Raw genomic sequence first — 22,500 nt, 5'->3', positions numbered from 1 at the left:
AATAAACGATAGAGGCGTCAATGACTTCGATCTCAGGATGCCAGAAAACCTCAAATTCATTCATTTGTGCTTCATAGGCCTCAGCCATGTAGACCTGGGTATTCAAACTCTTCTAGTTCCTTGTGGATCCCAGTGGCTCCCAGCTGAAAGTTTGGTGAACCAATTTATGGTTTTAAGTTATGATTCGCCTAGCAGCAGCATGGCCTCTCTCGAGAGATGACCTGGGTAGACTAATTCAGGTAGGCCAATTTTTCCTCAGCTTACCTGTGAGGCGTATCAGAGATTGCCGTTTCCACATGAACAAGCCTTTCATCCCTGTGAACATGCTCCTGCTTGCTCACTGAATAGTTCCTTTGAGAGCAGCCTTCAGTGATGACAGATATTCTTGCTGGCTGGAGTTTTTGGCAATGTTAGATAATTGATCTTTTTCTTTTTCCAATGTGTTAGCGACTTCTTTTCTTCTGTGAGGGTGCCTGCGAAAATGTTCGGGAGTGTTGGGTAATAATTCCAGGGAGACAGAGCCTCACCTCTTGTGCCCCTGTTGCAGTGACACTCCTGCAGTCAGGCCTACCCTTGTGCTGAATGTTAGGAGTGGTCCCCCTCCCAGTTGATAGCAAATGGCAGGAGGAGGAAGTAGTCAAAAGGGATTCTTTGCCTTTGGGGTCATCCTTGAATTCGAAGAAGTATTGCCTTCTTTCTCTAATGTTGCCATCTGACCGTTCCCCGTTGGTCTCCTCCAGAGGCCTGTCGGGTAAGAGTAGTATCCCTTTAACCTTATGGCAAGTCTTGGAGAGAGGAAACTTGTTTCACCTAGGAAAATGGGAGGGCCTCCACCCCTGGGGAAGAGTGCCTTTGCATGAATTCCCTAGCTCTTAAGAGCATGCTAGCTCTCTAGATCATATTACAGAGACATTGAATTCCTGACCATTGCACCTTTCGGAGGAGCATCCCTCTTGTCACCCGAGCACCTTAACTCACCTAAGCACACTCGCAAGGTTTGTGTAAACCACTGATTCTCCTCTCCCTGAAGAACACAGACGAGACTCAACCAAACGTGCCTCAGTGAGACACGTCTTGACCAGATAAGCCTGAGCCAGACAAGTCTCGGCCAAATAAGCCTCAACCAGATGCTCATCACCCAGACGCGTATTGCCTAGACAAGATGTCTAGGCAATACGTGTGCTTATGCTAGAGAGGCACAAGATCCTAGACTTTTAAGTCCACCCATACATCTCGTGACTATGGTCAGGAAGATCCTTCGATCATGGATCTTTCTCGTAAAAGGACAAAGATAGCCATGCACTCCCCAAAACACCCTACCTTAATTCCAAGATTTAGACATCGTGTATACAAGGCTCGATAATCGACGTCGACACAACCGAAGGCTGCAAGAAACACTTCTTCAAGACGACCATTGCCCTAGGACTCATCGGGGCTTTTTGCCACCCAGGAAGATAATGCTAGTTGACAATTATCAGTTGTTGCTAATAGAATTTGTCTCTACCTTTCACTCTCCCTCTCATCGGAGCCGAAGGAAGAATGGTGCTAACCGATAGTCTTCTATGGTCCAGGACAGATCTTGGTCAGTGTCAGACCACATGAAGAATGCAAGGGAGAGGAAACGACAACCTAGCCACCTCTCCCCTTTCATGATGAGAGTATGCCTCAGAGAAAGGAAAATTGTATAAAGCATCCTGAAGAGTAGGTCCAGTACTAAAGCGAATCCTCAAACCCTCAGGGTGACCCAGGACTTCCAAGCTACAAGGGATACTCGCATTTTTTACTAAGTATGCTTTATTCCACGGGCCGTGGTATAGTCACACATTGGTGTATGAGGTGTAACCTGAATTTCACCATTTACAAGAACCGAGTTTGGGAATCTCAAGATAAGTTTTTCACCCAGTTGGGTTATAAACTTCCTCCCACCTAAGAATGTCTCCTGTGTAAAGGACGAAGGTTTGTATTTGTCGGAACAAATGACAAATTTGGAAGTACACTAATTTATATTTTTCCTAACTATACAAACCTGAGTCTTTTACTCATACTTTTGCGCCATCACCAACCCCCTAGAAAGTCTGGCTGGAATCAAAGTGACTTATTTAGTGAGCAAGCCCCGTTCCCAGTCAGTACCACCGACAACCTGTTTACACCTTGTTAGAGAATTTTAACTGCCGTGTATTCCAGCTTCACTGTTATCTTTCCCATGTAAAGGACTCAGGTTTATATAGTTAGGAAAATACAAATGATATCCAAATTCATAATTTTGTGCCATAGAAACTGAATCTTTCGAATATCTTAAATCGGGCATAGCTTAAATAACAGCAGATCAGTAAAAACATTCACACTGAATATTTTCCAGCGGGGCAGACTTTTATGAAAATTTCATGAGGCTTTTGAGTTATTAGCTTCCTATAAATTGAACATGTCCTTGGTTTGACTGTTAGTTTGTACTGATTAGGGCACTCAGCAGCAGCAATTCCCTACACTGTCTGGGGAGGCCTTGGTTTAGTAAATTTGATTAGATCAGTCCATTTCTACTCCCTGAAATCTGACATTACAACAACTTATTGTCGTTTTACTTGTATCATAGAGTTCAAGAAGATATGAAAAGGTTTTATCATAGTTAGCCATTCAGAACAAAGGAAAACTTTCCATTCTTGTTAATATGCAAAGTCTGTGTTGACAAACTTTCAAGATTTATGAAATATAATTAGTACAGCTATTGGTACTCAACTGTACTTACCTTGCCCACTGTCATAGCTTTTGTAAAACAACCAGGAAATGGAGCAATCATATATTTTAGGATGATTCTTGGCTGATAGTGCAAGTAACCTTTGTATATCAACAAACTTAATGTCTCTCCCTTTTCGAGACACTTGAAACTTGGATGTCCCATTAGTCCATAAAAGCACAATTCAGATTAGTAGTGGCTCAGTCCTTGCCATGTCTGAATCAGTTTGGTTAGTTGTGGAAGATTTTTGTTTATCTTGTAATTAATCCGATTACTGATCACTAGATTTAGTAGTTATGTATTAATTGCTAGATTGTATTAATGAAACTGTTTTTCAGCCATATCCTAAGTAATTCCAGTATATACAGTTGTTTGTAGGCAGTCTGTTGCTCCTGGTGTTCTATTTCCTAGCAGATTATTTCAAATCTGTTGTCAGTTTGAAGTCCAGGGGTAATTGCACCTCTTGAGGTAATTTTTCAGAAGAGACAGGGCGTAAATTACAGTACTATCATTACTCAGACCTTTCAATACATAACGGTTCTAATCGAGAGTTCTGTTCCCTGTTTCTTGAAAGTGAAAGGCTAAAATTTTTATAGTAAAATGTTTTTAGATTTTAGGTTTGAGGTAGTACCTTCAAATATCACAGTCGGCAATAGTATCATAGACCGATTGATCTATACAGTTGATAGAGATATTGTGTTTGTTTAGCTAAACAGAGTTGAATACAGGTATATGCTAAAAAAATAACATTTTCGAGTCTCTAAACCCATTGCTTTGTTGCCAAAGTCAAGCTAAGTTCATATCCCCGAGATTTATTTGGAATGCTAGATTATCACCAAGCCTATATCCATTTCTTCAACTCCTAATGAAGAACAAAACATATGCGATTAATATGAAAATATACTCTTAACTTTTGAACATCATACACCAATAAGCAAAAGAAGCAGTAACGTAGGCTGGGTGATGCCTCTTATATCCAAATATCGTTATAGTTTTCAGTGATGTATAATTATATTTACATTGTCAATATGATTTAAGTTTTGTGAAAATCATTCTAAATTTGTTGGTTTCTATTTAGCAAAATTTCCACAATTATATTTATATTGTGAATATGATTTAAGTTTTTTGAAAAAAGCTCTAAATTTGTTAGTTTCTATTTAGCAAAATTTCCATTGTTTAAATATTTACTCCTGGTTTATTCAAAATTTGATTCCTCTTTATTGGTAGTCATTAAGATGCTGGCAATTCCAGGAAAGGCTCAAGTCATGTCACAACGCTGATAAATTGTTTCCGGTCATGGCAGGTATTTTCCTATCTGCCAGGTGTGATAGAGCTGTTGGTTAGTGGGGTGTCCAGCTTTGTTGATATTACCGGCAAAGGCATTGTGATTCTGGCTAATGGTATGGACGCCAGTGCTTCTGCAATGGATTCACTTGGAAGATCAGTTCAGGTAAGCTAATATTGTAGTTGAAATGTGTTACTTAAAACTGTATAGAACTTAAGAAGTTTAATCCATGGTGGATTTCTTTTTCAGTTGCAGGGAAAGTCTGAATTTGACATATTAAACATTAGTTTGATGTTGTGTACCGAAATATTACAGTATAAAATTCAGGTAAATTATGGTCTTGTAGGTGCTAACGAACTGTATAGAACTTGGGAAGTTTAATCCCTGGTGGATTTCTTTTCCAGTTGCAGGGAAAGTCTGAATTTGACATATTAAACATTAGTTTGATGTTGTGTACCGAGATATTACAGTATAAAATTCAGGTAAATTATGGTCTTGTAGGTGCTAATGAACTGTATAGAACTTGGGAAGTTTAATCCATGGTGGATTTCTTTTCCAGTTGCAGGGAAAGTCTGAATTTGACATATTAAATACTAGTTTGAAGATGTGTACCGAGATATTACAGTTAACATTCGGGTAAATTATGGTTTTGCAGGTGCTAATTTGAAGTTGAATCTCTAGTGCTGGCGTATAATTGACGGTAAAAAACTGTATAAAAGTATTTTAGTAAAGATTCAAAGTGTAGATTTCCTTTTGGAAATAAAGATTTATGGGCCATTTAAAAAGTTTTAATTTCTACGTTGAATTTTAATTAAGCAAGGATTTATTACAGTTAAAAAAATAAGCAAAACCGTAGAATTTTATATATTTTAAAATGTTGGAGTTTATAATTTTGACCAGAGTTAAGATAAGTTTGATTTTAGATTTGCTTTTGGCAAACAAAAATTGTGAAATGTAAGTGAGGCAGCATTTTAAGGATCGAATTATAGAAGGAAAGTGTTTTAACTTTAAAGGTCGACTATCGCGATGCTAAAGAGAAAGTTGCAACCTAAATATCCTGTTACAGATAATCAGATATAGGAGCGCTTAAAATAGACTAGGGGCATGGAACTGATTTTTCTAGAAGGAGCAAGTGGCTAAATCGGAGTAAGAAGGGAATCTCTTGAAATTAGGTTTAGGGTGGAATTGAAGTAGGGAGAAGCAACACTGTAGGATAGAATTTCAGGCATGGAAGAGGGAAAGAGTGCAATTTTACTCATTAAAGAATTTTAGTTTTTGTCCATGGAAAGACAGGTCCAACTTCCTGCATCAAATGGGCGCTAAACCTTGTCAATTGGGATTTCACACATGAAAGGATTGTGTGGTCAAATTTTCCTGCAGTAAAGAACATTTGGGTTAACCTTTACATGTGAAGGGCCTGAAAGGATTAAATTTCCGGTATGAAAGAGATGTGGGGATAAATATTCTGATAGAAAAGTACTGTGAACCACCTTTCAAGGAGAATGATGCTGTAGACAAGGTTTATGATGTCCAGGGGATCTTTCGGTAAAACAAACTTGAGTAAAGAAGAGTAGTAGTCATTAATTTCGACTGGAAAAGACCTGAAAGCCAAATCTTTGGTTGAGTAAGTCTGATGGCCATATAATGGGCAAAGAAAGGGGGTTGGCCAAATTTTTGTAAAGATTGAATGGTGGTCTAAAGGTTGGGTGTATGTCCAATATCCGAATTTTGGGCGAGAGGGGTCCATTCGTTCTTATGCTAAGTTTTGGGTGATATTTTTTTTTTTTTTCACTTAATTTTACATAGGAGAGGTCCTTTGGGTTTTTTTATTTTGGGTAAGAAAGAGATTCTTCGGCTGAAATTTAGGTAGATGTCCTTTGGCTGAAGTTTTAGGAGAGTTCCTTTAGCTGATTTTTTGGGGTAATAAGAGATTGATTCTTTAGCAGAATTTTTGGGTAGTAGAAATCCTTAAGAGGATTTTTTTTTTCTTGGTTGAAGTCCTTTAGGTAAACCTGGGTAGGGAAGGTCCTTTGACTGAATTTTGAATAGGACAGGTACTTTAACCGAATTTTCGGTAGGTAGCAAAAGGCTGAAAGTTTTGCAGTTATAGGTTCTAATTCTTAATTTTAGAAAGTGGTAGCAACAAGCAAAGGTTTGGTATGAAAGCAGTCAAAGGCAAATTCTAACTAGACAAGGAACAAGAACTAAATCTTAGTTTATGGTCAAGTTTCGTGTCCTAGATGACTGAAAATAGAGTACCTAGCTAGAGATAGCTGTAGACCAGATGTCCATGGATAGAATTTCAGATCTATTGTACCCGAGAACCAGATTCCTGTGATGGCTTCAAGTTAACTTTCATGATAACTGTGGGTCTAAAAAGTTAGTAATTAGAGAAGAGCGGGTGCAAAATTCAGGTACTAAATGATTGTGTAAAACTTATGTACTGTAGGTATTAATATCCTGAATGTGTTACTTAAAATCGGATTTTAAAAGCTTTTGCTATGATACTGTTAGATTTTATAGAATGTTATCACTTTCTTTTACCTTGGCCGTTAGATTAAATTTGTAGTATAAAAAATATAAGATAGATATTTTGATATGTTGCCTACATAGCATGAGATAGTTTTTTTAATGTCCTAGTAGTTTGGAGTGATAATTGTGTTCAGTATAAAATTTCTTATTCCTTCATAGAATTTTGATCGATAAAAGTTTCTAAGCTACAATGTTTTACATAAAGTACAGTTCTTACAACATTATGATGTTTAGAAATTGGTTACAATAGGTTTAGACCTGGTTAGAAAGAGGAAACGTATTTCTTCAAGAAATAGGCTTAGGATTGTTTAGTACTATACATGACATTTCCTCTGGAAATAAGTTTAGTCTTGGTTAAGTGGCCATGACATATTTCCACAATAAATTGTTGAATCTTGCTTAGGTAGGCACAAAATTTTGAAAATATTTCCTAAATCAATAGTTTTATCATTAGGTGAATGAACACATGTTTCCTCGAGATATAGATTTAGCCTTGGTTAGGTAGATATTTCCTCAAGAAAAAGTAATTTTATCATTGGTTAAGTAGACACTTCATATATTCCTCAATGTATACATTAGGTTTAGACGTGGTAAGGTAGACACGGTACGTATCATCAAGATATTGTAGACATTGAGAATTTTTATACTAAGGTAGACACGGAACATTTCTTTGAGGAATAATTTTATGACGTATTTCATCTAAAATACGGAAGGTAGACAGGCCCTATTTCCTCAATAATTTGACTTGGTTAGGTGTAGATGACGTCATTTCCTTAATAAATAGGTCTTCAGAATGAAGTTTAAAAAGTTTCAGCATTAAAGGCCATTAATAGTTTTTGAGTGACACTGATAGAGAAATAGCTGGGAAATCTATGCTAAATCAACCAGTGTTTTGAGAGTGTTATTACTTTATATTTTTTACACCTTGTGTGATTTTATTCATCCTTTGCGTGCATGTCAGGATTATTTAAAGGATATATCTTGAGGGTCCTCTAGCACAAATGTTCTTTGTGCGTTATACTTTTCCTATAATGTAGCTTCTTAAGTAACCACGACTGTATTTTAAAGATGATTGAAATTGTAAATCCCAACCTTAACTGAGGAAATTACACTAGCTTCGAAGCTTGCCAAAAGCTAATCTTTCATAGCATGCATACTGGACACATGTGGTTTATCCTTTTTATGAAGTGTCCTTTAATCAACAAGATATATCCTTAATGAAAATCTATGATCACATATATTTGATATATTTCATCCGAAGTATATTTTACACGCATATAAATGTCTATAGTCAATTCTTTTTTGTGAGACAGATTTGCACCAACTCGCAGGGGTGCCCTTTTAGTTCGTTAAAGTTTCCTGATGGCTGATTTGTTGGACAAGATAATTCAAACCAATCAGATAGCAGGAAACATTTCCGAGATAAAAGGGCACCGCTGTGAGTCGGTGCAAATGCGCCTCGTTGAAAAAAATTGAGTATAGATTGATGTACACTACGAGAATTAGCTTTACTCCAACTATTTCAGAGACTGTCATCGTCAGTACCGTCTTTGGTGACAGCGTTCGTTATGGGCGGTGGATTCCTCACGATATTTTTCCCAAATATTCAAGACGCCGTTATTGCTACAGCAGCCAAGCTCGGGCTGATGTAGGTGAATATTTCTTACTTTCTTTCTTTCGTTTTTTAAAGTAAAAAAAATGGAGAACTTTTTTAGCAATGGTACCGCTGACGAACCGGTAGGTTGCTGACTTTAGTGGTACCGCTGACGAACCGGTAGGTTGCTGACTTTAGTGGTACTGCTGACGAACCGATAGGTTGCTGACTTTAGTGGTACCGCTGATTTTAGTGGTACTGCTGACGAACCGATAGGTTGCTGACTTTAGTGGTACCGCTGATTTTAGTGGTACCGCTGACGAACCGATAGGTTGCTGACTTTAGTGGTACCGCTGACGAACCGATAGGTTGCTGACTTTAGTGGTACCCTTGACGAATCCGATAGGTTGGTGACTTTAGTGCAGTGATTCCCAACCTTTTTGTGATCGAGTACCACTTGGAGGTCCCATACAGTCGCCGCGTACCACCTGGTTCCAGAGAAACTAAATTCGATCAGATACCACTTTATTTCTATAATTGTAAAAATAGAACACGCAAATTAACTAAGAAAACAACAACTCAATGAGAGGGCTGTATCTGCTTCTTCTCCACCAGCTGGTCAATGCAGGGCATGACTTTGCTCACAGCACATCGGAAATCATGCCCGGGCACAGCAAGACTGTTTTGGCTCTTCGACTTGATGGCCATGAAGGCTGAGAACCCCTGCTCGCACTCCCAGGTCGAGGGGAAAATCAGTAGCTGGGGAACAGATTATCTTGTGTTAGGCAGTACACATCTTTGTGAAGTAAAATATAACTAAAAATCGTTCACGACCCCGAAAGTGTTCGCGTACCACCTGGAAGGCCCTCGCGTACCACTAGTGGTATGCGTACCACAGGTTGGGGACCACTGCTTTAGTGGTACTGCTGACGAACCGATAGGTTGCTGACTTTAGTGGTACCACTGACGAACAGATAGGTTGCTGACTTTAGTGGTACCGCTGACGATCCAATAGGTTGCTGACTTTAGTGGTACCGCTGACGAACCGATAGGTTGGTGACTTTAGTGGTACCGCTGACGAACCGAAAGGTTGGTGACATTAGTGGTACTGCTGACGAACCGATAGGTTGCTGACTTTGGTGGTACCGCTGACGAACAGATAGGTTGCTGATTTTAGTGGTACCGCTGACGAACCGATGTGTTGCTAACTTTAATGGTACTGTTGACGAACTGATAGGATGCTTTCTCCACATTGAAATTTTGAAAGGTAATGAAATTTATATTTATAATGATGAAGAAAATTGATGATTATTAAAACAGATTCGAGAACTTCATGCTGAAGCAAAGATGTGGAGGAAATAACAAGTGCAATGGTGTATTAAGTTGAAATTATCGTTGTTTTTATTTTAATTTTCTCGCAATTTTAAGTCATTATGATTTTAAAATCTATAATTATGACCTCCAGTTAATTTAAATGATTTTATTCCTAAATTGTATTCTGGATCTGAGTAACTTTTCCAGTCTATTATCTAACAATTCAATTTATTCGTTATAACCTAGACGGAGACAGTACTACAAGATATATATCCATTATACTAAGAATTATGCCAGATGAATAGGTACTAACCATTTTGACATGATTATTTCTGATTAAAAAGGATATTTCTCTTAAATAATAGAAGGTTTCAAGATACTGTCTGGCCGGAAGGACCAGGGAATCTACAATAATAATACAACGAAGTTTTTTTTTTATATATATAAATTTGTCAAGACAACATACAACTGGAGGTTTAAACAGTGGCTTATAAAATTCAGTATATGGCTAAATTAATAAACTTCGTTAAGGTATATTAAAAAATATTCAACATATTCTTGAATTGGCAGTCTCTATCAGAGTATAAACATGATACGATTAATATTAATCGAAGGCTTTAGATAAGATGTCAGCTTGTACGTTTTCTTTGTCACCGTCAAAAGACCTCAAATTAAACTGAAAATTCATTGTTAATATATAGATTGTGTAGAGTTGCAATGCAACTGATGATGGTTTCAATTCTTGACTAATTTTATTTCTCGTTACAGGTTAGCAGGAAGAGTAGCTGCTGGTGCTAGATCGTATGTGCAGGAAGACACGGTGATGTCCACTATTCTTCAAACTATTGAAGTTTTCACACGAAACGCCCAGCAAGACTTCAACTAGGTTGCTGCAGATCTGGTCAGATATTTGTAACGTCAAGCCATCGTTGATCTCGTCAACCGTTAAGTAGAAGGTAAAGTTATTAAATTAAATCCCGCTAAGTACTCAATCAGATGTTGCAGGTGTAAAAAACTAATCGGGTTAGACAAACAGTACCTCAAACTGCCGGTAATAAACCTAATTGCAGAGTCAACAGTCCCGTGCGAAAATACTGTAGGTGTTTCATCTCCCGAGTATTCTTTTATTTGGCCAAAATAAGTGCAATATAATTAATCAGATGTTGCAGGTGTAAAAAACGTCTCTGGTCAGACAAACTGTAACCCAAACTGCCGGTAATAAACCTAATTGCAGAGTCGACAGTCCCGTGCGAAAATACTGTAGGTATTTCATCTCCCTATTTATTTTTTTATGTGGCCAAAATAAGTGCAATATAATGTACATTTCTAGAACAATTGTAAACTTCATTTACTTTTATCCCCTTAGAATTATTTTCCAAATGGGTTAATTTGTTCTGACAGCCAATTCACTACAGGATAATGCTATCACCCATAGTCAAAATACTGCGAGGTTGCGCCATGAAGGTTTACGCCATGTAGGTTTACACCCGATAGCAGTCTTTAATTGAGATATTATTTGCTAAAAGTTCCTATTAGACACTAGTAGGGAACGTCAATCCTGTGACCACTAGCTTTCAATTGTGGGTTCGTGCCCGTTCTTAAGCTGCAGTCTGAATGTAGTGTTCTTTCTAATAATCCAGCTTTCCCCCAAAGCTTAGTTTGCTAAAAAATAACCGTAACTATACCATCACCATTGGGAGGGAAGTTCTTATAATCAGACCATACCTGAGCACTCTTACTTTCATTTGTGCTATCCAGCCTCTCACTATTACCTTGAATTGCTCTCTCAATTCCAACTTTGTGATGTGCTGGGGAATATAGGTCAAATTCCACGATTTTTTTTATCACCACCCAACCAGTTATCAAAATCACATTGTATAAATTTTGGAAACTTCTAGATGATTGTTAATCTTATTCCTACAAGGAGTGAAATAAAAAGTCTTTTAAACTTAAATGGCATTTATTTACATGGAAGTAAATAAAACTGTTTGAAAAAAAAAAGGTCTGAAATTCTTTATTTAATAGAATATCGTTTTCTTTTTAAACTTCTTTCAAATGATGACGTTCTTACTCGAAAATTATCTTTTTATTTTTATCATTTATTCTCTGCTTAAGAAAATATTTTCAGATATAAAATAGCTTTTCTTATACTTCAACAAGGTTAATATTATTAGTCTGTAGTGAGCGACGAATATATCTTCTGTATAATCACTTTCGCCATACCCAACTTGACAAATCACGGGTCAAACAAAATCCACAATATGAAAGAAGTTTGTCCCGGGGAATGCCATATTTGGGATCCAGCTGAGATACAGTAAATGCATATCTGGAAAAATAATATTCTTCGTGGTTACAGAGGAGGTTAAGATAGAATAATAATTACACAAGCACAGGGCACTGTACATATACTTGCATTTGTAACTTACGTAGGTTGCTGCTGGGGTTTGCTGACATAAGTGTATGGAGTAGCACAGCCCAGCTTAATTTTATTATGTACAGGTACAATTAACAGTACTGGCAATGTAAACTTTGTGCGAGGCGAAAATTTCAAAAATAGCGTTCTTTCAAAATTTAATAACGTCCAAAGTTCTGAACTAACGTTTGAAATTGTCAATCGTTGGTTGAAATATGTGCCCAACGTGTGAAGTCTACCAGAATATAGATGCATATTTTTATTTCAACTACGTTCAAATATTCCCATAAGCACAAATACATTGGTAATTTTATCATGTTCATAGTATCGAGACCTATATTTTAACATTTTCACAGGGAATTGTGCAATATCCCACAGTCGCCTTACATTTTCGTCAGCAAACCCGAAGCAGCCAAGTCTGTTGCTATTAACTGCTCAAGCATTTCGTGAAATGAAACCAACTCGCTTTGCTGCAGTGCCGTGCTTTGGGAAATTCCTCGTTCTACGTCACTTTTTGAGGTTTATTACATCGTTCCTTTCGTTGATTAAATATGAAAGAATTCATAAAATACTACTAACGAAGTAGATGAAACTCTACTTCTTTGACTTCCAAAACACTTTCATGCTACATTAAACACAGAACAAACAGCTATATTTATATATATATATTTTTTATATATCAAAAACAAATCAAGCATGGTGATTTCCTTTCAGCTTGCATTTCCACAGATACATGAATACCCCAATCTTCTAAGATGCTTGCAGGCATTGGGAGGGAGAATGTACATAGCTGCTGCCCCTTCTGCCCTTCTGCTATTGGTTGGTTTATATACTCGTTTTGGGCGGAGCTAACTGAGCGGATTACAACTATTGTAGTCGTTGAATTGTGATATACCCATAGTGTGACTTCTTCCTGTCTTCGAAAAAGCTTCCTTTACTGAATTAAAAAAAATAATAATAAGCATGTACACAATTTATTGATGCGACAACTACAAAATAATTTGGTGCAAGATAATTCTCATTCAAGACTAGTTAAATATTATTTACAACCTACACGCAGTCTTTAGCCCTGTCCACACGATCGAGCATGCCCGACGGGCAAACAGTGATACCAGACCACAATAGTGAAAATGAGGGTTAATGACGTCAGAAGCTGGAAAATTAAGGGCAGGGGTCTGGCAATACTGTATGATGCCAGATCCCTGTCTGTGGTTTTCCCACTTCTGACGTCATTAATCCTCATTCTTATTAACTATTGTGGTCCGGTATCACTGTTTGCCCGTCGGGCATTCTCGATCGTGTGGACAGGGCTTTAGTCAAAGTCTTGGTGACCAAGGAGTCATCCGGAGCGATTTCCAAAGCTTCCCTCTTTCGTTTTTTATTCTGTTGGCTTCTCATGATGCTTGTGCGCTACACGACTTTGGAAGCTAGCCAACGTTTCTCCTGGTAATCCTACCAGCCACCCTCATATCGAACCATAAAAAAAACCTTTGTAACGCCGAGCTCTTATTTCACAGCACGACACAAATAGTCCACCATGAAAATAGTGGATTTTTATTAGAGGATATCCACGATATATTCCGAATATAAGACCGTAGCATTATTGGTGGGAAGGTGGAAAGAAACTTTTTTCTTTAAAGGAAGCTTTTTTTTCTTTTTATTTAATATAGTTACTGGGAATTTTATTTCCTGTTATTCAGGAGGACGCAAATCGCAAGACGGAGTCAGAAGTAATTTATTCTTCAAAGTTTAATATGGTGATGTCATAGGCCGGTTTTAATCCTTTAAAAAGTTAAGATACCTTTGAGACCAATTTAAAAAAAAAATTTAGAAATATACTAAAATGAATTTTAAAAATCTCTTCATGACTTAAGCGATCTTCTTATAGTTGTAAACAACGACTGATTAGTAATTAGCTTTGATAATTTAATTGAAGTCCTTCGGTATTTAATGTTCGTTTTATACACTATATATAACAAAGAATAACAGATTCCTTCGCTGTTCTTTGCATAATCCAAAAGAATTCTTTTTCCTAGATTTTGTGCGTGGCTTAAAGAAATGTACATAACTCTAATAGCAGATGACATAACTTTATCCTAGACATTTTTCCTACCTGTATATTCAAATTATTTTGATGACCCAAGACTAACTACTTGTTTTTTAACAGAATATCGCTCGCACAGGAACTACTATGCATCTAATATACATACACGTACATCCATATATATACGTATATATATGTAAATTATATACACTTACGGCCTATATAAACTGACAATTCAAATAAAGAATTCTGCCACACTTGTATTTTTCACTATTTGCCCCATTCACGAAAATTACATTATATGAACACGAAGGTTAGTACATTATTTCTTGATAACTCCCAAGCAATAAGACATTTCTAATAATACTGTAATTATCAGACTTAAAAATTTTAACTTACAAAATGTTCACTTTGAACTTTATTTTTTCTGAAGACTTTTAAAGTGATTTTTTTTTTCTGGAACAAATGGCAACCTTTACAAATGCTATAATAAACTAACGTCCGGGCATATGTTTACAGCAATGCAGTACTTGGTGGGTTAGTATATTTATACTGTACTGTAGTGATTTTTTTTTTTTTGATAAGATGTAATATCGAAAGTAATTATCAATCTTTAAGGAATCTGTTAGGGCAGGTCAAGAGCGATGAGAGTATACATACTATATAATTCACATGGCGTTCCCTAAGCTTTTTGTTAGAAACGAAAAAAAATGCTCCACTGAAAAATCAAAATGTGAAAAACTAACAGCGAGCGTAACTTGAAACAGAGACTTTCACTGTAACTAACAACTGCACAAGTTTCTACTCGTTTTAGTTCGCATAACAATCAACAATTATACAGCCTACACACTACTGCACTTTTTTTTTTTTAAAAAGGCTGCCTTCTCAAATACTCGCGTATATTTTCCTTTCAACCCTTAATTCGAATCATTCACTTTTTAAAGTAATATACATGCGTATATACATACATGTACATACATACTCTGATGCAGGTACACAGTATATGCATATACCCGTATGTGTATAGAAGATAGAAACACTTTTTATATATTCTAAAATTCCAAAAACTTAATTTCAAACTGCTTTGTCTTAGTTCCCGATCTGAGATCGGAAAATTTCATTTTTATTGTGGTCTCTGAAGGGGGCAAAGAAAAAAAAATATACACACACAACATTCATACACACAAACCATGGGGGAAAGCTCTTATTCTTCGCCAGCTATACTGCAATTCGTATCTTGGATTTAATTCTACAAGATGGAGAAATAAAGATTTGCTCATATTTTTACAAAGAATCTTCGAGTGTTTAAAGTCAAGGGCAAAGAATTTTATCTTTGAAATATCCATAGAACAGAGTAGCAATATGGCCGACGATTTTTTTGGGCCTTTCAAACAATATTGGTCAGTTTTATCTCAAATGAAGAAAATGGGAATGTCAATTATCACCAACATCTTGGGGCCAGAGAGAGAGAGAGAGAGAGAGAGAGAGAGAGAGAGAGAGAGAGAGAGAGAGAGAGAGAGAGAGAGACGTATCTTATCCATTCAAGATGCGTAAGGTCAAATGTGTTTTTCAAGTTTCTCTTAATTTACCCACCGCATTTTTAATTAATTTATTTTCTCACTAATAACCGAGTCAATCAAATGAAAAATGAAATTAAATTTCGTTTAGTGGAAAAATATGAGATGTATATTTAAAGTTTTAAATGTAATTTTTAGCGCAGTATCCCGAATATTAAAATCATCAAAACTTATGTTCTTCAATAAACGGATAGGCATACAAAAGGTGGTACAATAATTTTGCAAGATTGTTATATCGACTAATACATAGATCGGCATTCGAGAAGTCAATTTGGTAATGTCTCATTAAGCTGCCTCAGTACAGCAAAGAATACGGCTCAAAGAATTTGGCTCTAAACAAAGAATATACGCGGGATTCAATAAACAGAATACACCACAATTAAATTTACGGGAGGAAAAAACTAATGAAAAGACATGGATCTTCAACTTTCGTATGGCGAGATTAAAAAAACCCTTTCCCTTTCTACCATAGTCTAGAATAAACCCAAACTAAATTCCTTGAATTACTGAGGTCCCGCTTGTCAAACCGCCGAATAACAACGCCACTTTAAAGTCAAACTTGAATCTCTCTCGCGGTTCCTTCGTCGGTGTTCTGTAGAAGAAGAAGAAGAAGAAGAAGAATAGGATAAGAAGAAAACGACTATCATGGGGCAGAGGAGGGGTGGGGTGATGCTTTACATATCAATATCCTAAGCAGGGGGGTGGGGAGGTGAGTGGCGGGAGGGATAGAGGTAGGGGGGTTCAGGACAAAATATTTTGATAGATGACACAATTTAGTAAACAACATCCATCCTTAGGATAGCGGCGATGATGACCGGAAGTAAGACAGCGAAGCCAACAGAGGGGAGGGAAGCTCCGTTGCAGCCGTCCGTTTTGCATGCGCAGACCCAGCTGCGCGTATTGTAACCGCTCTTGTAGTAACAATCTTTGCCATCTTCAACGTTCTCCTCCCATCCGCAAGCACGGTGGACCCTGTTCTCCTTCTCGTGGACTGTAAAGGGTAAAATTGTAAATAGAAAATGATTTTACAAAACAGCTCATGAAATAAGTGTCGATGATGATGACAATAAAACAGTACATATAGTGATGAAATTGTTGGCCTCCTAAGGAAGCTGGATGCAACTCTGATTCCCACGCTATAAACCACCAGTTTCTGAAGACTGACGAAAAAAAAAAAGTAAACAGTAATAAAACCCAGAATTGTCTCGTTACGTCTGGGTCTTCATCTATTTTTTCCCCCACTTTTCAAAAGTCTTCCTAAATAGCCCTCGCCCTGCATGTTCATACCATCAGCATTTCCTACTCGCCGTTACAAACAGTCAGCATGTGAGTCATCAGCCTTTTTTCCCAGCTTCTGGATACCTGATCTTTCCAACACTTTCAAACACTTTATACTCCATCCTTTCATCACAACATTCTAAGACAACCTCTTTTCAGCTCTTTATTTTCCTTGTCATTGCCCAAGATTCTCCTGCATACTTCTATAGAGAAGTATAGACTTTAACTATCCACTAGTCTCGGGTTTCTCTACGATTTGAACATTTGTATTTGCCAAAAAGTCTGTCAATATCTCAATTTCTTCCATGCTGAAATCGCTCTTACTTACTGCCCTTCCAACTGCTACTTAACATTTCAGTGTCTTTAGATCTATAGAAATCCTCCACTTCTACGACCTACTCCTCTAGCATAATAGGCGAAGTGATTAATTTCGGCCATTATGGCTTAACGAAGGGGCCGGGAGGCTATTCAACACCAAGGTGGAACTCCTACATTCCCACCATTTAGTAAAGGTTATGAGGTTGGACTTCATGAGGTAAGAAAGGGAGTGAGAACGGAGGTAAAGTAAATGATTAAACCGTGTACAGCTACAGTTTGTCAGAAAATATGCTGATAGGAACCTTTTATAATTTTTACAGTGTATGCATGAGATGTACTAACAGCTAGGGGTCAAGGCTAAGGGTATAAAGTCTCTAAGGACAATATTAAAAAAATTTCATATAAAATTTAAAATTAGTTTAAACTATAGACAAAATCCTTACAAAACAATAATTTATAAGTACGCCATGATGGATAGATGTAAAACATGGATGCCCTCTCCCCCTGCATATCTATAAATGATAATCAAGCTCTAAACTAAATTAATTTAAATATTCCAGAACAAAGTAGGGAGGGGAAACAAAAATGGTATATAAAACAGAGGATAAAGGAGCTTAGTAGTGAAATACGATGAGGAAAAACAAACCTGGTACAGCAAAAAGAAACTAGTAGGAAGAGCTGTGAGCAGAGCAGAGATGATAAAAAAACTGTGAAATCTTTGAGGGTTAAGGGAATCTGGTAGGGAGACCTGTGAGGATGAAGGAACCTGGTAGGAGGACAAGTAAGGATAAAGGAACCTGGTAAGGAGAGATGTGAGAATAAAGGAACCTGGTAAGGAGAGATGTGAGAATAAAGGAACCTGGTAAGGAAAGATGTGAGAATAAAGGAACCTGGTAAGGAAAGATGTGAGAATAAAGGAACAGAAGGAACCGGGTAAGTTGGGTTGTGAGGATAAAGAAACCTGGTAGGGAGAGCTGTGAGGATAAAAAACCCTGGTGGGGAGAGCTGTAAGGAAAAAGAAACCTGGTAGGGAGACCTGTGAGGATAAAGGAACCGGGCAAGGGGAACTGCAAGGATAAACAAACCGGGTAAGGAAAACTCCAAGGATAAAGGAACCAGGTAAGGAGAACTGCAAGGATAAAGGAACCAGGTAAGGAGAACTGCGAGGATAAAGGAACCAGGTAAGGAGAACTGCGAGGATAAACGGACCGGGTGAAGAGAACTGCGAGAATAAATGAGCCTGTACTGTGAGGGAAAGCTGGGAGGATGAAGGAAGCTGTAAGGGAGAGTTGTGAGGATAAAGGAAGCTGTAAGGGACAGGTGTGAGGATAAAAGAACATGCAAGGGAGAAGTGTCAGGATAAAGGAACGAACCTGTAAGAGAGCTGTGAGGATAAATAAACCTGTAAGGGAGAGAAGTAAGGATAAAGGAACCTGTAATGGAGATGTGCGAGGATAAAGGAACTTTTAAGGGAGATATACCAGGATATAGGAACCTGTAAGGAAGAGATGAGAGGAAAAAGAAACCTTTGAGGTCGAGTTGTGAGGATAAAGGAACCTGTAAGGAAGAGGTGCGAGGATAAAGGAGCCTGTAAGGGAGAAGTGTAAGGATAAAGAAACCAGGTAAGGAGAACTACGAGGATAAACAAGCCAGGTAAGGAGAACTACGAGGATAAACAAACCAGGTAAGGAGAACTACGAGGATAAACAAACCGGGTAAGGGAGCTGGGAGGATAAACGAACTATATAAGGAGAATAAAGTAACCTGTAAGGGAGAGGTGCGAGGATAAAGGAACCTGTAAGGAGAACTGCGTGGATAAACAAACCAGGTAAGGAGAACTGCGAGGATAAATGAACTGGGTAAGGAGAACTGCGAGGATAAATGAACAGAGTGAGGAGAACTGCGAAAATAAACGAACCGGGTTAGAACTGCGAAAATAAACGAACCGGGTTAGAACTGCGAGAATAAACGAACCGGGTAAGGAGAACTATGAGGATATATGAAAACGTTAAGGAGAACTACAAAAATAAATAATCTGGTTAAGAAGAAATACAAGGATAAATGATCCTGTACTGTATGGGAAAATTGTGAGGATATAGGAAACTGTAAAGGAGAGGTGTGAGGATATAGGAAGTTGTAAGGGAGAGGTGTGAGGATAAAGAAACCTGCAAGGGAGAGGTGTGAGGATAAAGGAACTTGTAAGGGAGAGGTGCGAGGATAAAGGAATTTGTAAGGGAGAGGTGCGAGGATAAATTAATCTTTAAGGGAGAGGTGCGAGGATAAATTAATCTGTAAGGGAGAGGCGTGAGGATAAAGGAACTTGTAAGGGAGAGGCGTGAGGATAAAGGAATCTGTAGGGGAGAGGCGTGAGAAGAAAGGAACCTGTAAGGGAGAGGCGTGAGGATAATGGAATCTGTAAGGGAGAGGCGTGAGGATAATGGAATCTGTAAGGGAGAGCCATGAGGATAAAGTAACTTGTAAGGGAGAGCCATGAGGATAAAGTAACTTGAAGGGAGAGCCATGAGGATAAAGTAACTTGAAGGGAGAGGTGTCAGGATAAAGGAACCTGTAAGGGAGATGTGTGAGGATAAAGGAACCTGTAAAGGAGAGGTGTGGGGATAAAGGAACCTGTAAGGGAGAGCCATGAGGATAAAGGAACCTGTAAGGGAGAGCCATGAGGATAAATGAACCTGTAAGGGAGAGCCATGAGGATAAATGAACCTGTAAGGGAGAGCCATGAGGATAAAGGAACCTGTAAGGGAGAAGTGTGAGGATAAATGAATCTGTAAGGGAGAGGTGTGAGGATAAATGAATCTGTAAGGGAGAGGTGTGAGGATAAAGGAACTTGTAAGGGAGAGCCATGAGGATAAAGTAACTTGTAAGGGATAGGTGTGAGGATAAAGGAACATGTAAAGGAGAGGTGTGGGGATAAGGTAACTTGTAAGGGAGAGGTGTGGGGATAAAGGAACTTGTAAGGGAGAGGTGTGAGGATAAAGGAACTTGTAAGGGAGAGGTGTGAGGATAAAGGAACATGTAAAGGAGAGGTGTGGGGATAAAGTAACTTGTAAGGGAGAGGTGAGGATAAAGGAACTTTTAAGGAAGAGCCATGAGGATAAAGGAACTTTTAAGGAAGAGCCGTGAAGATAAAGGAACTTGTAAGGGAGAGCCGTGAAGATAAAGGAACTTGTAAGGGAGAGGTGTGAGGATAAATGAACTTGTAAGGGAGATGTGTGAGGATAAATGAACTTGTAAGGGAGAGGTGTGAGGATAAATGAACCTGTAAGGGAGAGGTGTGAGGATAAAGGAACTTGTAAGGGAGAGGTGTGAGGGTAAAGGAATCTGTAAGGGAGAGGTGTGAGGGTAAAGGAATCTGTAAGGGAGAGGAGTGAGGATAAAGGAACCTATAAGGGAGAGGTGTGAGGATAAAGGAACCTATAAGGCAGAGGAAGGAACCAGTAAGGATGAACTGTGAGGATAAAGGAACCTATAAGTGAGGGATGTAAAGATAAAGGAACCTGTAAGAGAGCTGTGAAGATAAAGGAACCTGTACGGGGAGAGCTATAAGGATAAAGGAACCTGTAAGAGAGAGCTGTGAAGATAAGAGCCTGAAAGGGAGTGTTGTGAGGAGAAAGGAATATGGTCGGGATAGCCACGAAGATTAAGGAACCTGGATGCGAGAGCTATGATACGAAATAAATCTTGTACGGAGACCTGGGAGGAAAAAAATAACCGCATAGATAGCTATGGGGAGGAAAGAAACCTGGTATAGAAAAATGAGAGGAATAGGAACTTGGTAAGGAGACCTGTGAGCTAAAGAGGAACCTTGTTTGGAGAGTTGTGCGCAAAATGAGGAAACTTGTAAGGAGAGTTATGAGCAAAAGGAGGAAGCTTGTTTGAAGAGTTATGAGCAAAAAGAGGAACCTTGTTTGGAGAGTTGTGAGCAAAAAGAGGAAACTTGTATGGAGAGTTATGAGCAAAAAGAGGAACCTTGTTTGGAGAGTTATGAGCAAAAAGAGGAACCTTGTTTGGAGAGTTGTGAGCAAAAAGAGGAACCTTGTTTGGAGAGTTGTGAGCAAAAAGAGGAAACTTGTATGGAGAGTTATGAGCAAAAAGAGGAACCTTGTTTGGAGAGTTATGAGCAAAAAGAGGAACCTTGTTTGGAGAGTTATGAGCAAAAAGAGGAACCTTGTTTGGAGAGTTGTGAGCAAAAAGAGGAAACTTGTATGGAGAGTTATGAGCAAAAAGAGGAACCTTGTTTGGAGAGTTATGAGCAAAAAGAGGAACCTTGTTTGGAGAGTTATGAGCAAAAAGAGGAACCTTGTTTGGAGAGTTATGAGCAAAAAGAGGAACCTTGTTTGGAGAGTTGTGAGCAAAAAGAGGAAACTTGTATGGAGAGTTATGAGCAAAAAGAGGAACCTTGTTTTGAGAGTTGTGAGCATAAAGAGGAACCTTGTTTAGAGAGTTGTGAGAAAAAAGAGGAAACTTGTATGGAGAGTTATGAGCAAAAAGAGGAACCTTGTATGAAGTTTTGAGCAAAAAGAGGATCCTTGTATGGAGAGTTGTGAGCAAAGAGAGGAACCTTGTATGGAGAGTTGAAAGCAAAGAGAGAACCTTGTATGGAGAGTTGTAACCAAAAAGAAAAAAAAATGCTTGTATTGAGAGTTGTAAGCTAAAAAAGGAACCTTGTATGGAGATTTGCGAACAAAGAGAGGAATTTTGTATGGAGAGTTGTGAGCAAAAAGAGGAACCTTGTATGGAGAGTTAAGAGCAAAAAGAGGAACCTTGTATGGAGAGTTAAGAGCAAATAGAGGAACCTTGTATGGAGAGTTAAGAGCAAAAAGAGGAACCTTGTATGGAGAGCTATGAGCAAAAGAGGAACCATGTAGGGATTGTTGTGAGCAAAACAAATAACCTTATATGGCGAGTTTTGAGCCAAAAGGAACCTTGTTTGTTGAGTTGAAGAAAAAAAGAAACCTTGTATGTTAAGTTGTGAGTAAAAAAAAAAAAAAGAAAGAAGCCTTAGTTGGAGTTGCGAGCAAAAAAAAAAAAAAAAGAAATAAAAAAAAACCTAGGAGTTGCGAGCAAAAAAAAAAAAAAAAAAAAAACCTTTGTTGGGGAATTGTGAGTAAAAAAAGGAATCTTGGTTGAAGAATCGTGAGAAAAAAATATGGCAAGTTCTGTGCAAAACAAGAACCTTTTATGGTGAGTTGTGAGCAAAAAGAACATTGTATCGAGAGCTGCAAGGAAAAAAGTCAGTAATACATACTGAGGGTCAGATGGATATAGACGTGGATAGACTGGTCTCAATCATTAGACCACAAATAAATATAATAATAATAGTTTAGTACAAAACCATATGAAATAACACTCTAATAACGATTTTTTTAACTTGGACAATGCACATAATCGGAACT

The 22,500-nt window shown here is 38.0% G+C and overlaps 2 protein-coding genes across 3 annotated transcripts in view; one reads left to right on the top strand and one right to left on the bottom strand.

Moving 5' to 3' along the window:
• The window catches only part of LOC137631164 (uncharacterized), a 24,431-nt gene extending 13,073 nt beyond the window's left edge, over positions 1-11,358 (top strand). Inside the window, exons 4-6 of one of the 2 annotated variants that reach the window (XM_068362875.1) lie at positions 4,035-4,181; positions 8,075-8,196; positions 10,225-11,358. In XM_068362875.1, the coding sequence (XP_068218976.1) occupies positions 4,035-4,181; positions 8,075-8,196; positions 10,225-10,342 (387 nt within the window). In that variant the 3' untranslated portion in view covers positions 10,343-11,358. Of the gene's footprint in view, positions 1-4,034; positions 4,182-8,074; positions 8,201-10,224 lie in introns of both variants that reach the window. The other variant, XM_068362876.1, reaches the window with a different exon arrangement.
• Positions 11,359-13,383: 2,025 nt separating this feature from the next.
• Positions 13,384-22,500, bottom strand: part of LOC137631165 (uncharacterized) — a 9,675-nt gene continuing 558 nt past the window's right edge. The window contains exon 2 of the mRNA XM_068362877.1: positions 13,384-16,481. Coding sequence (XP_068218978.1) covers positions 16,264-16,481 — 218 coding nt within the window. The 3' untranslated portion in view covers positions 13,384-16,263. The remainder of the gene's footprint in view (positions 16,482-22,500) is intronic.

The sequence above is a fragment of the Palaemon carinicauda genome, chromosome 39, assembly GCF_036898095.1.
Source record: "Palaemon carinicauda isolate YSFRI2023 chromosome 39, ASM3689809v2, whole genome shotgun sequence".
Classification (NCBI taxonomy): Eukaryota; Metazoa; Arthropoda; class Malacostraca; order Decapoda; family Palaemonidae; genus Palaemon; species Palaemon carinicauda.
Note: the sequence above shows the minus strand (reverse complement) of the source record. Positions and strands in the feature narration are given on the sequence as shown.